This window comes from Chelon labrosus (assembly GCF_963514085.1).
Source record: "Chelon labrosus genome assembly, chromosome: 15".
Lineage (NCBI taxonomy): Eukaryota > Metazoa > Chordata > Actinopteri > Mugiliformes > Mugilidae > Chelon > Chelon labrosus.
The window spans coordinates 17,530,906-17,548,961 of record NC_140348.1 but is presented as its reverse complement, the minus strand read 5'-3'; the positions used below and the strand labels follow the sequence as shown (position 1 = coordinate 17,548,961).

At 38.7% G+C, this 18,056-nt stretch overlaps 1 protein-coding gene across 2 annotated transcripts in view; it reads left to right on the top strand.

The window, feature by feature from the left end:
* Positions 1-1,350: 1,350 nt before the first annotated feature.
* The window catches only part of lmbrd1 (LMBR1 domain containing 1), a 63,886-nt gene continuing 47,180 nt past the window's right edge, over positions 1,351-18,056 (top strand). The window contains exons 1-4 of one of the 2 annotated variants that reach the window (XM_084562060.1): positions 1,351-1,706; positions 2,965-3,141; positions 4,070-4,133; positions 17,520-17,617. In XM_084562060.1, coding sequence (XP_084418186.1) covers positions 1,641-1,706; positions 2,965-3,141; positions 4,070-4,133; positions 17,520-17,617 — 405 coding nt within the window. In that variant the 5' untranslated portion in view covers positions 1,351-1,640. The remainder of the gene's footprint in view (positions 1,707-2,964; positions 3,142-4,069; positions 4,134-17,519; positions 17,618-18,056) is intronic. The other variant, XM_084562061.1, reaches the window with a different exon arrangement.

Sequence of the window (18,056 nt, the reverse complement as noted above, 5' to 3'; positions counted from 1 at the left end):
TGTAAATACATTCTTTTTACAACCCACTTTCACTGCAGATAACTTATTTGTAGATGCACAATTTTACATGTTAAACATTCGAGCAGCATATAAAATATTTTATGTTGGAGAGGCCCCATGAAAAGATATCGGATTCAGCCCCAGCACCCCACAAGAATGAGTCATACCGAACCTAAAAATATTAGGCTGTGCAGACACGCATGTAGCATTCTACATAAAGTGCAGGAACTCACCATTTAATTCAAGACTGGTACCTTCTACTGGAAATCTGCTCATGGCCATATTTTACAGTTGAAATGTAATAGTAGAATTCTTGAATGGAAATTTATCTTCGTTTATATGCAACTAAAATGCAGTAACCTCTTCATTTACATTATGATCTTTGAGATTATTTTAAAAAACAATAATGCATATGAATGAATAGCAGGTTTTTGAAACACATGCATACTGTCTGACTTGAATGTATGTCCTTGGAGGACATTTTAGTAAAAACTGCTACTTTTGTTTCATTTGGTGATCTTTAGGTGGGAGGTTGCAGTGGTTGGATGTAACAATTTTATTTCCCCAATCACCATTAAAAATTCCCATGAACCCCATACAATTTTGTCAACTGACAAGTCATTTAACAGATGCTGCTCACCTGTCTTCAACAGCTGTAGGTAGGCCTGGTTCATCATGGGGACACAGGGTTGCTAAGCTCTGCTTGGCCTGGCACAGACCAGACAGGAACAGCTAACTTAATATGAATGGTTTAGAGAAAGTTAGCCTACATTTAATAAATGTTGGCTAAATGCGAAAGTTTTGTTAAGTAAAGTCTGTAAAGTCAGTGGAGCAAAAGTATTTTCACTATGGACTAAACTACAATTTCCAATACTCACAGACTTGTTTAGGAAGCTAACTGCGTCTTTAGGTAATGCTCCACTACAGTACTCTACCTGTAAGAGTGTGTTTTTCACTGCTAACACAAGCTAAGTCCATTAGCACAGGTCTGGGTCTGGTTTAGCAGCAGGACCGAACCATTTTACGTCAACAGAGGGGTCGGCACTGGGCAATAAATTGGCTCAGCGGACATTTACTTGTTGCCAAACACAAGAAAGAAACTATGAATGTAATATGGAAAACAATTATACAATGTTCAAATACTTTATATTGTTTTTGTCAGTCACAAGTCCCAAGAACCGTCCCCCATTTTCAACCATATATAGTTCAGCCTGGACTGTTCCCTCTATAATATTAACTTTAATTAATTTGAATTGAATTATTTTAATACGAACATTAACAAAGACGAATAATAATACAAATGAAATTTAATTGGAAAATATTTTGCCGCTGATGGTTCTGTACTTTTCAAAGTTGAGTGTTGATCATTCAACTGATGCAAAAAGAGCCGTTATTTTACAAAATCGCTGTTGCTTTTGGTTGAGTGGCACAGTTTTTTGGTCGTATCTTGCCTCGTATCACATACTGTATTTTTTCAAGCCCGCTGAAGATGTTAAATTGTACATATTATCAACACACGTATCATGGTCCCATCAACTGACAGCAACTTCTCTGCGGAGACGTTACGGGCAGCTGCCCACCTCCACCACCGTGATGACGTCAGCAGGAACACGTGGGTTTGTTATTGCAGGAAGTGAAAGATGGCGGTTCAGTCGCTGATCTCAGAGTCTGTGCTCGGGTGGTCTATTTTCACCATTGTGCTTCTGGTAAGCAAGTGCAAAGTTGCAGAGGGGGTTCATAAAGTAGTGGAGCTTTAGACGTTTAGTTTGAAACGCGTTAGCGGGCGAAGAGGTGCCTGTATAATGTGTTATTCGGCGCGACATGGCTACAGCGCATTAACGTCTGTATTGGCTTTGGATGGGTTGCAGCTAACATTAGCCATGACACACTTACAGGTTCTGGCTCTGTTACAAGCACCCCAGTGTAATATTTAGTAAATGTTTTGTTTTATGCTATTAGAAATAGTGGCAGCGTTAAACGTAACATCGTTGAGAATTGTCGGCTGGTGTTGTTACTTTGTTATCCAGCAAATTAAAACCACACCAGGACTATGCCATTACGCTAGTTAGCGTTGAGTACGCATGACAAAAATAAAGTAATACAACGGGCGCTATTCATCATAATGACGGCACAAATTGTAACATTTATTTTCTAGTGAGACATACTTTGTGACCCACGCTGATACCGACATCAGTAGCCACTTAAAAGAATTTGTACAGTTGGGTAATCTGTGGCCCAGTTTAGCTCTCCTTATCTCAGCTGTCATTCATGTGGTTAATTCGGAAGCCCCGTAGAAGAATTCCTGAATGCCACTAAACTGCTCTGTTTTTCCTACCTGCCACAAGGAAAACCTTTTATTTGAACAAACCTTTTAGTGGGTCTTATTTGGATGCAAAGCCTGCGTCATTACCTGGCAAAACAAGCAGCCAGGGGCTTAAAGCTGCGGGCCTTTAATTGATCCTGTCTGTGAATGTGGCAGCCCTTGATCTGAACGGGCCTGTGTTTGCAGTGTCCTCACTTCCTCCAGCTTGTGTGCCTGGAATATGACCTTGTCATTTCAGAGCCGCCCACCACCCCATCTCTTTATTTACTTTTCTTTCCTTCCTCTTTTTTCTTTTGTTCCTCTTTTTTTTTTCTTAAGTTTGTTGTTGTTGTTGTTGTTTTGTCTAATGAGTTTTCCACAGTGACAGGCCGCCTTCCTTTTCTTATTTTACCCTTTTTAATGTTTAACGTCAACATAATACATTAGGAAATTAATTTGCAAATTAATTCAACAACTTTAAAGACCTTTACTACATAATCTCTTTCAAAGAGAGCTGCAGGGGCAATTTGTTACAATGTGTTATATATTATATCATGTTATATTATATTGTCCTGTATTCATTGGTTCCCTTTTTATTTGCCGCTTTTGAAATTTAGATTACCAGTACCAGATTTACTAATTGTTTGGTTTATACTGTTTAGGTAATCCTGGTTTTCTGCTGGACCTACATTCGGAAATTTCAAAGTCGTCAGGAGAGCGAAGTTGTTTCGACTATCACAGCAATATGTGCCCTGGCCATTGCTTTGATAACGTCCGCCCTCCTACCAGTGGATATATTTCTCGTTTCATTTATGAAGTATCCCAATGGCACCTATAAGGTTGGTATATGTCCTGCTATTAAAAGCCTTCGTAAAATCACTTCATGAAATATGCTGACTTTTCCTCAGAGAGCTTTTACTTTTGTTCTGTTATGTTCTTAGACAATGTGCTTTGTCTAATATCAAAGCTAAATAAATGTCCTCATCCTAATTGTTGCATTTTTTTGGTGTGTAATGCTATCTTGTTTGAGCGGGCTGTGAGCCGTGGTGGCCATCGAACATACCATAGCCTGTCAGTGTTAATACATCCGGAAAATTATCCCTAATTAACCTAATCAGACATGATTGCTTAGTGTTTACACTCGGTCTTAAAAAATAAATATTGGCAGAGAGGCATGAAAGAAAGTTTTGGCTTCCTGCTGAAATAATATTAGTGCCTGATGGGAAAAGATAATTCAAGCGTTTGTCGGAGCGGTGAGAATCATGGCACCGCGAAAACCGACAAAAGTCCCACAGCTGCTGCTCCTAATGGTTTTTCTTTAGTTGGAGAATTCATTGTTAAAGTGAGATGCAGAAAATGTAATCTTATGAGGGACAGTTTCCCACATATCTGTGCCGCACATAGACAAAAATAGATTCAGACAAAGGTTTGACAGCTTTGAGTTATTCTCCTCGTGGCTGTCAGTTTTGCGTCACTCTGCTCATATCTGAATTCAGTTTGTGAACCTAGATAAACAAAACTGTCAAAGCACTGCTGTAGCCCACATACTTGTTGGTTCAGTGTGACTTACCCCTGTCCAGGTTATTGGATTCATTCATCAACGTATGAAGATTTTTCTTTCATGCCCAGGTTTATTACTTTAATCTATCATCATTGTATTTCTTAAATGAGTCATCATTTAATTGACGGCTGTTTTTATTGATTATTATTATGCAGTCTATTTCTGAGCTTATTTTCACCATGAGTCTTTCTCTTGGAAACATCCAGGAATGGGCAGCAAACAATGAGACAAGAAGTCAAATTGAAGACACTGTGCTGTATGGATACTACAGTAAGTGCATTCTCTTAATACTAGCTTGTGTGGATGTTCGTAAAAAATTAAATGAATATTTGTGGACAAAATGATTTATAAGATGGTTTGTAAGAGGAGTCTTTTCAGTTAGTAGTTTTAAATATTTGTTTTTTTTCCCCATAAACTGTTCTTAGTATGCCACGTCATTCGTTGTTATTAACTCCATCTCTTCTTTGAATTGTTGATGGTGTCAATTCAATATGAATAACACCTGGGGCCTGGCACACTTATCCTAGAGAGCTAGTAGTCTAATTTTAGGAATCACATCAGCTCTTTGCCACAGTGACTCATTTTTACTCAGCGCATCTCTATAGATCTCTCTTGTAACTTTGGCCGCACATCTCACCTTCTCTGGAGTAGCTTTATTCAGGATATGACTGAAGGGTAAAGTTAAACCCCATACAATACTTGACTGATTGAAGCCTTTTTTTTTTTTAAAAAAAAGGACAGCATTTGATTCAGAAAATCTGATGTAAACAAAATCCCTAAATTCAAATGAATAGGAGTAACAGCATTAGGACTGTGGAACTGATAGATAGTGAGGAGTTATGTTAACAGATAGACAATTGTTTGCATAATAATGCAAGATATCAGAGATTTCAAACCATTTACTATGTTCTCTTTGGTCATTAAAGTGAATGAAATCTGTCAAATATCAGTTGCTTAACATTAGTCACATACACACACCCATTTGCCAGTTCATTAGGTACACTACTGAAAATGAATGTATTCTAATAACAATAACAGCCCTGCACCAAATCATATCTTGACATTTGTTTAAAATAACTTGGAGTTTTCATTTTGGAGGCTGTGGTTTGTAGTAATATTCAACTGCATTGTCATACACAGACACCCATTTCTATTATTTTGAGAACCTCATTTTAGTCAGTGGGCTAGACTGAATATCAGAAACACTTTTGTGTTTAATAAAGAGTAAATAAAGTTTAACAGCACCACAAGCTACACCCTCAACAGTGATAATACAGTTGAATTACCACCATTCTTCTGCAGTTTCATCATAAACTGAACATTATAATCTCTGTGAATGGGGTTTCAGTTTATTTTACATAAACTTGCAGTTTAATTACAATGTATTATTGTAAAATGGATAGTTTTATCATGTTGTAAATGTATATACTGTGTGTGTTTAATATAAGTACTTTTATTTATGATATATCGTCTTTCATTATATGTGTTGTTGCAATAGCTGCAGCTCCCCCCTCGTGACCAATAATCACATCATGTCTAAGTATGCTTCTTTGGAACTACTGATGATGCATGTGACTGCTTGTTTGTCACAAACTCTTCTATCTTCACATCAAGACAGGCAGGACTGGAATGGAAAATCCCGTGTGTACACACTGATAAGGGTACAAGGAAAGATTTAAGGAAAGAGTTAAGATTTTTGATCCTGGGTGATTGTGACGTTGTGCTGAGGTCGATGTGGGTAGCTAGTTTGAAGAACAAGCACTTTTATTGTGGCTGCATTGTTTTTGGTATTAGCCATGTATTGGTTTAGTATTCCTTTCTTTTGATTTGCTTTCTTGTTATTGTTTTTAAATAATGGGCCAAGTAAAATAAGATAGATTAGCATATTCCCAATGTTGTGCTCAAAGGATTGGATTAGCTTCCATGGTGCCCCCTGCCTCATCATTTGTTATCTGAGTGCTTGATGAGTGTACTGTATGTTAGTTATTGTGTCAGTGACCTCATGCAAGTCCAACATAGCTCTCTTTTGCTGGTCTTTATTTTGTGTTTTCAGTACAAAGTGTATGTCAAAAGGGTCTACAACTACTCTGATGATCATCTCAGGGTTTGTGTTGCTTTCCCTGTTTTTTTGTTTTTGTTTTTTTTTTTTTAAAGAAAAAAAGAAATACGTTGTATCTATTTCAGTAATCTAGTTTGCTCTGTAGAAATCCTTCCAGAGTATTGCTTTCCAAAACAAACAATGCCCACTACCATGCTTCTTTTACTTTCCCCAGCCTAGACTGCGCTCGTTTGGCTTGCTATTGTCGCATTTAGCTTGCATTTAATACAATTATAATATTACATAATATTTCTCTGGCACTGACACCTTTTTTTTGGCTTGTGCCTCACTGTGTTGAGTCTTTAGCAGGTTTGTTGAGCATTCAGTCTTGGACTTATTTTCCCTGATTCTGTTGGTTATGAGACAGGGCAGGTCTAGTCCCCATGGATCTCTCCTCAGTTCCATTGTTTGTGTGTGATTACCATTTGGCTGATAAATTCCAAACTCTCCGCTATTAGTGCCTCTGAAATTTCTTCATGATTGTCATATTAAAGGATAACACATGAGTTTGTTGTCTTTGCTGATCGCAAATTCAGTCATGCCAAAGACACTAGTGTTTTCTAACAGATGCTGGCTGAAAGTGCCTGTCAGCCACACTGCTATGTACCGTCTGTTAAAAGATACCAAATGTAAGGATGACAAGCTGTCTCCTTGCCCAGACAGCCCAGTCAAAGACACCACTTCCACTGGCATAATGTCGTCAGAAAATTGGCTTTTACTGACCATGAACACTGCACTTGAACTTGAATGTAGCATTTAAAGGGCCGTGGTATCTTGTCCTCTCGATACACGATAAGTTTGATTTTGTCTTTGCTATCTGTAGTTTGGATAAGCCACACCAACAAATGAAAACCTTAAGTTTAAAAAATGTATGATTGCTTAATCTTCAGTACGGCGTTGCATCTTGTCAGTAATTGAACTGATTAACAGTGGTGCAACAGTTGCACATCAAGCAAAATATATGCAGTTGGTGTAGTAAGTATATCTGTCTGGTTAGAACATCTAAGAGGTAAGTCATTATCTCTGCTATTGCTTTGAGTGGCTGCTGAAGTTGCTGTGTAGCACTTCAAACTGTGATACTCATTCACTGCCCTTTTACAGGTTAAATAAGCTTTATAATCCAGATATACACTGACCAGGCATAACATTATGACCACCTGCCTCATATTGTGTAGGTCTCCCTTGTGCCTCCCAAACAGTTGTGACTCATCAGAGAATGGACATGGGCCTTCTGAGGGTGTCCTGTGGTGTCTGGCAACAGAATGTTGTTAGTGGGGGGCCTTTGGGTCCTGTGGGTTGAGGGGAGGGTCCTCCGTGGATCATTCCACAGATACTTGATCAGTTTGGGATCTAGTGGATTTGGAGGCCAGGTCAACATCTTTGAGTTGTTCCTAAACCCTTTTTGTGTGTGTACACCTGTGTCATTGCTGCTGCTGCCATCAAGGAGTGTCATTGCTATGGGGTGGGGGTGCCTTGTCTAGTCTAGGTGGGTGGTACATGTCTAAGTAACATCCACGTGAATGCCAGGTCCAAAAGTTTCCCAGCAGAACATTGCTTTGTCACAAGATGGTCAATGTTCTCAATGTTCTTCTCCTGTCAGTGGTTCTAATGTTGTGCCTGATCGGTGTAGTTTGTGTGGGCAATTGGCAGAAATATTAAATAGTTTGATTTTCATATAAATGTTATTCAGCTGAAAACTCTAGGACATATCACTGGTATGCCTTCTAGGAGCCTGGAGAGGAGTAAGAGAGATGCTGCTGGCTTCGAGTATGTATATATGTGATCATAGCTCAGGGAGCGTGTGGTGCAGAATCATCTGCTTGCAAATCTGTTGTGCCTGTAACCTTTGGCTGTTGATAACGAGTGATGTGGGCTGGTAAACCTGCCTGAAATACACAAATCAGTGCCCTGCAGTTTTGATTGATAATGTACTCTGTTCCTTGGAGCATGTTTTTGGGAGTTAAGGTTTTAGTGCATTTTAAATTCCGCTAATGTATTCCAAGCCCAGTGATGCAGAGTATTGACCCATCATTTACTTTGACATGTTCCTTAGGTCATTGTACTTTTTGTTGTTGTTTTCTGTTGTGCCAAAATTAATATGACTCTCGGTCGCATTGCATACTATTATTACAGATTGAATATTCAGTCTGTAGGACAGGCAATTTAAATTTACATATTGTTATGTACAATACGTCTCTGTTGTACGATGACAGTATAAGACTATGTGCTGTGGTTGAGTAAAGTAATACATTGTTGAAGGCTGCAGTATTAGACTAAATATGAAAATGGGATACATCTAATTTTGCCTACATACTCCATTTTACCACTGTGTTATTGATGCTTATGTAGAACAAGACAGACTCATTCCTGGATTTTTTTTAAGGGGGCATCACTTTATCATTTGCCAGTAGGTGGAGACCAAGCTCCATGTGTATTGCGTTCACAGCTTCCTTACAAATCCAACCTTTTAAAGTTGAATTTTCCTTAATGCCACATTTGACAGCACTGTCCATTTGTCTATTCACAAATGGTGTAATTACAGGGTTGACATAGAGATTTCGATTTCCTTTGGTGAGCGTGTTTTTCTCCAACACAGACTGATTGGTATTCACTGGTGATCACAGTTAATAAGCATGTGCATGTCCAGTGATTTTGAAGAACTCTGTATTATTTACTTGATCTTTGAAATCATTTGATAGCCTGTCGTTTGGTGATTTTCTGTCACTTCAGAAATATGTGTGTTTCCTCTGGCGCTTGTTAAAAACTCATAGTTGACTTTGCAACAATTCTGTAGCAGTTCTGAATCCGCTTTTCTATTATATAACTAGTGTTAAGACTTTTACAAGCAAAGCGTATCCATAGAGGACACCTTATAATCCATTTATAATATAACGTAAATCTATTGTCTGTTGTTTTCATGGATTTTCTTACTTTTTACTGCCAGGTTTGTGTTCTTTATTTTTTTAGGGATCAACAGAGGCAGCAGGAGTGGATGATATTGCAGTATTTATAGGTTGTTTTGCACCATTTTCTTCATTAATGTGTGTGTTTCTGTTGAAGCTAACTGTTACTGGTGTGAAATCTCTGGTGCTTGAACTCTTTTTGTTAAGACTGTACACAACAGCAACATCATAAGTAGGTCAAGTAAATGCATTCTGGTTTTATTGCATCTTTCACGGATAAAAAACCCATCTATTTATGAATTCATGAGTGTTGTGTTTTCTATGAGGAGGAATTTTGAGCAAGAACCAAAAGATAACAGAATACATCTGTAATACCAAAAGATAGAAAGTATAGATATTCTGTCAAAGTGAAACATTACTTATTAAACCCGACATTTGTTCACAAATTCTACAAAGTTTAACTCAACAAAGGGGATAGATGTCTGTTGCAGAAACCCCCACTTCCTTTTACCCCAAATACCTTTTTGTGATCTTTGATGAACCCTAAGTTTGAAAGCTTAGCTTTTCAATCTCCAACCTCTGTCCATTTATACATTTCTTTAGACTGCTCAGTTCTTCAAAGCAGTGGTGCATAAGACCCTTAAGCAACAGGGCAAAATACCCCTGGGCCCTTTGAATAAATCATTGGCTTTCTCTCTGCCTTTTCAGTGCCATTTGTACAACAGAAGCCAGATAGGAAGCAGTCCACTTGTAAATACACAACAATAACTTTCTTTTTGTCCATGATTTTTGCTCTACACCATGTGATGACTGAATTTTGTTGGAAAGTGGCAGACTAGTGCTATATTTAAGAACATTTTTGAAAAACATTGACAATTGCACTTTTATGTTGAAGGGCAACTTTTTGTGTTGCAGTGGAGCCTTCAACAATAAGAACTTAGCGAAGCACCAGATGAAACCAAAGGTGGTTTTCTTGCATCTGTGTGCAAAAACACAACCCATAGCACTTCAGTTCTACCTTTGCCTACTTATATATATAGTATGCTTATACCTGCTTTTATACCATGGGCAATATTTAAAACCTTCCTAGCTTTGTGAATTTTCAAAGCTAAAACACCAAGACACCAAGAAACACCAAGAGTATTGAGGTAAAACTAGTATTTTTTAAACATTACCAACATATAGATTGTATTGGTATTTCAAATACAGCTGTACTCACTGTCACTAGTTTAAATTGAGAAATCCACCGTCCTGCCTTTACACTAAACATGTTATATTTATAACACATTCATGGAGGTTTCATTGACTATTAAGGTTTCTCTAAGATAAATGTCTCTGGTCCAGCTTGTCCAACGATCTTGTTGACAAATAATCCATAACTGTCTTTACTTCATGAAGACAAGAAGAAAAGATTGATGATAAGTCACAGTGAATGCAGCCAGTTTCCTTTCTCTTGTGTATTCACTTTCACATTACTGCCTGTCCTGTCCTGGTTTCTTCAAATTACTGCACAGAAGAAGTGTCGATGTTGCTGTTGTTGTTTTCCGGTAGCACAGCACAGAATAACACTGAAAAACCAAACTCCGCTCAAACTCGAACGCACTTTGGAATTTATCTCTTAATGTAATGCACACATGTTCTGTCACATGTTTTAAAGGCGTGATTTAATCCCCTCTCTGCTTACCTGACAGCCCTAATTCCATTCAAAGTAGCAGCGACTCAGGTTGACGTACTTAATCATGGATGTAAGCTGGGATGTCCAACGTGGAGAGGTGTATGCAAATCCAGCACGTTCTTTATGCTGAATTAACACCGGCAACATAACCTGTCGTTTTCCAGGGAGTCAGGATTTGAGCGTATTGCCATTTGTTTGGAGTCAATAAATCTGAATGTGAGTGACAGCGTGGCTCGTGGGTGGGGGTGAGGCAAGGCGGTCGTCCAAACAGCTGAGTGTGAAATTCCCAGAAACATGCCAGTCAATGCAAACATACTAAATATACTTTAAGAAATGGGAGTCAGCACAGACCTCTTGGTATTGTATTCATTCTCAAAGTGCTTACTGTAGTATTAAGACTTTAATATTGGATTTTCTGTTTTGCAGTAATTTGTTCCCTGAGAAATGCAACGTGTCTTCACTGTTATAATATGTGGTAATATAGGAACCTAACAGACATGTTTGCAGAGTCTGTTTGCCATGTAGGCCAATTGCTCATTCTTTTTCCACCACATTTATTTCTAGATAGTGTTGATCTCTTAGACTGTTGTTAAATAACTGCCTTAACAGAGGTTATGCACAGCTTCTGTTTGTCTTTTAGTAACGTAGATAAATAAATCTTAGAACTCGGATACATGTTTAGCAGTTAGCTCATATGAATTAGATATGTAATAATTCTCACTTAACCCACATTCTTACATAGGGCTGAATGATATTCGGACAAACTCATGTCAGATCTTCTTTTGGACAGATGCTGCGGTTGCAATATAACTCATGATTTTAATGGGGATGATAATTTTTGCATTTGAAAATATATTATGTTATTTTTTTACTTTGGTCTGTTTGGTCATACATTTGGAGAATATCTCTGTAGCACAACACATTTTCATTCTTAATTTATGTGGCGGCACATTTTACCTTTATGCAACATGGATATTGGACTTGGCTAGGTTTTGATATGAATAATGTTTTTGATTAATTGCTCAGCCCTGTCCTTATATTCATTCAGGAAATAAACATGGATTAAAATACCTCATATGAAAATTCAGTGAAAACAGAGACTAAAATATTCTGCAGTTTTGAAAGCATTGAACATATTGCATTATTTTCACCTTGATCTCATATTTCCATCTCATATTTGACTTTGACCCTTGAACCTGCACTAGTAGTTGGTAGTCCACTAGAGAATAAGCATCTGTTTTTTCATATATCCAGCAGAAACAGAGCAAACATGGTCTCAAGTCAGAGTCTTTAATGCCACCTGTCAAATTTAAGTTCGACATTCACCAGTGCTTTATCCCACATTTGGCCCTCCAATGAGGCTGCCTCCCTTGATGTTTACAGAAAATGAGACTGCAACCTCTTATTGTCATACCTTTCAGCAAGTGTCTGTACGGACAGATATTCTCATCTGTCTCAGGAGTCCTTTGTCACAGACGGTGTTTCTGTGAGAAATCTCTCCTGGCATTTCATCTTCAAACAAACTGTAATACATTTTGCCCGTCTGTAAAGAACAAGAGCTAATGCCCCTGTAGACATCCCCAGTAAGGTTGAGGACATGCATCTAATGTTTCTCATTAAACCTTACATGCTGCTTAATGAATGGCACTTGATAGTACTTATAAGAACTAAATTTAATGAAGAATTAGTAAAACATAAAGTTGTGTAGATGTCCTCAGAGCCCGGGATGCCACGTTTTTTGGCTTGCGGACTTTCTTTTACAGTGACCAAGTCAAAATGATCTACCTACATTAAAAAAAAGCATACATATGCATTGAATGTATTGAATTGCAATATGCCATAAGGTTTTCATGCAGTTTTTGTTTTCTTACTTGGTTCAGCACTCCCACTCATTTTTATACAACTTCTTTAGTCAATATCAATTGGGAAGCCAACTACTTTTGCAGCAGCTTGTACATTTGACCTGGCATGCGTGGGTAGATCTCAGACTGGCCACCTGTCAATCCTTCATTGTATTATACATCAACCAAGTGTCAAATGCCATAATGAAAACAGATGATTGACTAACGTCTAAAATATATTTTTTAATGGCATGTGATCTACCTGCACCACCTCTGCAGTCTTCAGGTCGATCGCAATTGACATATTGGTCACCCCTGCTACACATGAGCACAAGTAAAGGGTTAAGGACATTTCATTATTTAGTCCTCTACTCTCTGTCAAAGGGATAGATGTGCTAAGCTTTTGTCCCTGGTCAGGTGTTCTTCCCTGCAGAAGATATGCACAGAGAGTAATGGATGATTCATGGTAATGCAGTATGACCTATTCTCTCAGTATGTTAATATTCACGGTGTTATGATTAATATTACCCATTGCTTTAGCCTGCGAGCCAATGCCTGCGGCTGCACACTGCGCATGGCTTGCATTTATTGGCTCCGGGCATCATCCTAAACTCAGTTTGTCCGGCTGTAAATGAGTGTAAATGGATATCTTAGTGCAGCAATGAGCATGTGCTTATTGAAAGTAATGCCCTGCCACAATCACAGCTGGCAAAAAGCAAACCCTCCATAACAGTGACTTTCATTTGTCTGCAGCAGAGAGAGCCTTTTGTGCAATGTAGTTCATTTCACAGGGGGGCATGTTTGTACTCGCTCGGGGCCATGCATTCTTGACTGATATGGAACAGTTGTTTTCCACATGTGCATTGAAGTTGAAGTGTGCCACTGATGTTATGGATTAAGTGGTTATCAGGAGCAAGTTTTCAATTTCATTTTTTTCCCTTCAACTTTATTCTTTTCTACAAAACAGTCATATCTACAGTTGTTTATCAGGCTACAAAGGCACTGCTTAGGGCAGGTATTTAGTTGTTTCTCTCTTATGTGTAGGCCTGAATCTCTTATCCATAAGTGCCTCATCTGTTTTCATTTCGTTTGATTTTGGTGGCTTTAAAATGAGGCGCAAATTTAAAAAAGAAAAAGAAAAAAAAAAAAACACTGCTGTCTCTGTTCAAATGTGGTGAAAAGGTGAAATTCATATGGTGTTGGTAAGCTGACGGTTGCCTCCCTGCACATTTCTTTGAGTTGCAACTTGTGCTAATGATTCACATTATCACCTCGAGGTGATACTGAGCAATGCCAACCTTGTTTCTGAGCACATCTTTGCAACATGCTTTTCCAAGAGTTATTTTGGGATTGTCTGGGCTGTCTGCACTGACATCCATTTGCTGCAGAAAGAAAAGCCCCCAGCTTGATATAGCATCTCTCTATTTAAGTGTTTTTTGCCTCACCACCGCTCTATGAATTCCTAATGCATTTGAGTGTTGGTCTTTTCTTTAAAAAGCTGCTAGCACTGGAAGAGGCAAACAAACAAAAAGGCTTAGATCAGACTATCGTGAGGTCTTTTTCCAAGGGCGGTTGTATTGCGTCCACTTCATACAGAAGGTCAGTAATAGTAAATGGAACCATTTTCCTCGTGCAGCTGTCAAAATCTAAACGTAACCCATTATTAACTGTTGTGTAAGGTGTACTCAAAGCAATATTAATAGCAGCAGTGGCAATAACATAATGTGTTCCCCCTCTAATTTAATCAGTTGTTCAGTGTTCTGGAGGAGAAACCACACTCAGTGTTATTATTAACAGTTTTTACACTTAAATGCTTAACTTTTAATGACTAACAGATGTTTACCATTAAAAGAGAGTATTCAGATCCAGATCATACGTTATGTGGAGGCTGAAAAACCAATCTTTGTATTTTTGCATTTACTTCTGGGATGAGTGCCCCCAGTATTATCCAGTCTCAAAATGCATCCCAGGTCATTATGCCAAGCTAACATTGCTGCTGCTGCTTGTCTCGTACACCGATCAGCCACAACATTAAAACCACTGACAGTCAAAGTAAATAACATTGACCAACTTGTGACAATACAATGTTCTGCTGACAAACTTTTGGACCTGGCATTCATGTGGGTGCTACTTAGACACTTAGACCACCCACCTAGACCGGACCAGGCCCCATAGCAATGACACAATGACACAGGCACACACAAAAACGGGTTGGGAACAACTCAAAAATATTAAAAACAGCACAACGTGTTGACCTGGCCTCCAAATTCACTAGATCCCAAACTGACAAAGTATCTGTGGGATGATCCACAGAGGCCCCTCTCCTCAACCCATAGGACCCAAAGGCCCCCTCTAACAACATTCTGTTACCAGACACCACAGGACACCCTCAGAAGGTCCATGTCTATTCTCTGATGAGTCAGAGCTGTTTAGGGAGACCTACACGTTATTGGGAAGGTAGTTATAATGTTATGTCAGCTTGTTTGAGTTAGCAGGAGGAAGCACGGTTTGGTTGCCTGTCCCAAGCTGCGGAGTGGGTTGTGTTTAAAAATGTGGTCATGCTGCATACATTGCATGTATACTTAGGTGAGATTTGATCATTGTCTGATCTGATCACATTCCAATCCAAATATGTTCTGTAGGGCTCTTGTATTAACCGATTTCATTGTTTGGATAAGTTGTATTGTGTACACATGTGTGTGAGTGCTGAGTAAACAGGGCACTAGTGTGGTTTTCAACTTGCCAGTTATGATCAGACACTATTTAAACCCTTGTTAGTAAGTTAATGCTGCTTAAGCAATGGAATATACTGATGATTTCCTGTAACCAACCTACAAGCACACTTGGCCAATTAGCTCAAAACCATGAGAAACATTTGTCCTAATTGGCCCTTTGTCCTTATCTTACCACTATAAGAAATTAGTTACCTGTACCACTATATTGCACACACAAAGAGTAAGTTCCAGCAACCAAGTAAACACGGAGGGTGCTACAATTAACAACCACGAGCATGAAAAAGGAAAGCAAAGCACTTTCCAGCAGGCTTATCTAAGTTCTGCTCTGTCATGGGACCTCATAGATGTTGAGCAGTTATTTTTATATCGGATGTTGTTGTGTTTTGTTAATACCTTCTTTGCTTTCACCACCCTGGGTCTCTTTTTCCAGCCAATTTGAACAACAACAGTTCCTTTAGTTGTACTTTTATGGAACCTAAGGCCCATATGTTCTGCTTTTCCTTATATAGTAGTGTGTAATGTATATTTAATTGTGCATTTTCCATATACAAATGAAGAGGATTGTTGTGGAAAGTGGTTTAAAAATGTGTTTATTTTAAAATGATACAGTGTTATACCATTTGCAGACAGCAGGCCCTCATTTCCATACTACATAGCTCAATGCACATCACTAATTGACCCAAGAATGATCCAGATCATATTAAATAATTATCAGATAATATGAAGTTTCAGATACACCTCTCTTGTATCTGACCATAGCCAGGTTCTGCTCATCCTTGTGTGTGTCTTCCTCCTTTTGTCTGTCACTCTCTTCTTATCTCTACCCCCCCCGCTCCCTCCCTCTCTCTCTCTCTCTCTCTCCCTCTCTCTCTCTCTCTCCGTCTGCCTTACTTTATTCAGACAGTCTGTTAAATAACACTTAAACGTCCTTAACTGATAGCCAGGCACTGTCCGACAAGCATCCAGCCCTGCTTGAGAGGAGGCTTGTGAAGGAGGGCTGACGGACGTAGCCTCCCCAATACAGATAGACAGGGTTTGTTTAACCCAAGTTGCTGTGTCTGAATGGGGTATAACCAGTGGCAACTCCTGCTAAATGTCTCAAAGGGGACAACTATTGCAATGATGTAACCTGGAAGCCAGACCAACTTGTGGGAGGGGAAGTTGGTCTGGATTCACTAAATCCTGGATTCACTGTTGGCCAGTCAAATCATTTGGGAGGGCTTTATTTGATGATGGACAGAAGAGTAATAGGCGGTTTAGACTTCTGCATCAAATTGACGCACTACGGCGACAGCGGAGAGCATACGCAGAACCTAGCGCCGTAGTTGACATGCACCTCCCGAGAAATACAACCGTACGCCGCGGCGACGCAGACCGCAAGACCTGTGATTGATCTGTTTGGTAGTAGCGTATTTCCAGCTGCTTCTCCATCTCCGCAATTTTCAAATTGATTGTTTTGGCTCAATAAGGATGGAGTACATAGAGGAAAGCTTAACTGAGGAGGTTCAGAGACACAAACATTTGTATGACCTGTCTTCGACAGAATTTCGACAGAAATTCGGTTGCTCAGCTCATTTAGCAATACCACTAGTGACCACTAGATGGCATTAGACCACAAAGATTTCTTCTTAAGACACAAACTACGTAATATTTGCAGGCAGCTACATCCATCTGTGAATTTAGCTTTACACTGAACAGATTTTCCACAGTGACATCAACAGCCTTTTATCCTGCCTTTTGTCAATTCAGCACCTTTGGAAATTGACCTCACAATTCTTCATCTGGTCCCATGCATCACAAACATTTCATTTTAGGTTGCACCAGGTTTGATAATGTGAAAATAGTTAAAATATTTACAATTGAACCTTGAACAAAGCAATGAAATTATTATTTACCCTTTCTCATGTCATATTCCTTACTAGTCCCTTCTCCATGGAAAATATAGCCAATGCTTTTAGACATTCTTGTCCCTTTGCGTAGTCATACTCACCCATCCTGTGCTTATTTATCTGAAACAGTGAACCATAGATTTTATGCAGTATGTTGTCAAGAGACCAAATAGAAAATATCCAGAGAAGAGAAATAAACGAATGGTGTGACTGAAAGCGAGATTTACATTAGTGTATGGCTGCAGCATATTCTTCACAGAAACCAGTTTTGATGTGCACTCTACATTGGCTTTAGCCTGTCAAGGGAAATTCGCCATCATTTCAAGTGGATGAACAGGGTACATCCTACATTGAAATCAAACTTGCATGAGAGGAATAATGTTGACTGACACTGTTTCAGGAATACAGAAAATATCATGGTGGAAAAGGGCAGCTTTAGATGTCACAAGAAGATATTACCTTTAATTTCTTTTTACTAATTCTTGCACTTTATTTCTTCTTTTGTTTCCATGCAGCTCTTTACTCCATCATACTAATCTGTGTCTTCCTATGGATCCCCTTTGTGTATTTCTACTACGAAGAAAGGGATGACAACAATGTGAACAAGTGCTCGGTAAGAATGCGTCTTTCTTTTGCACGCGGCACAATAGCGCTGCTTTGATACAACGCTGACATATTTAAATTTTATTCGGGTGATTCGGGAGCATCTGACAAATATGGAAATGCAAAAAAATATCCTGAAGTTATTCCAAATGAACTTTCTAGCCCGACTGATTCAACATGAACTGATCTGTTGGAACATTTTTCTTGACAAACAATAAAAGCAAACGTCTATCCTTTCATATATATTTAAGAGCAGTTTGAAGATTTCCCATGTGTCTGTTTGAAAATTGAACAGTTAACATGTATCAATGCAGATTTTATCAGCACAGTGCAAAATAGATTACAGTTTGTTTCCCATTGTTATTTTAGCATTGGTGCTGAAAGGATAAAAAAAATATATGTTTTTATAAACATAATGAAACTAGTTAATCAGTCTTCCCATTGTATAA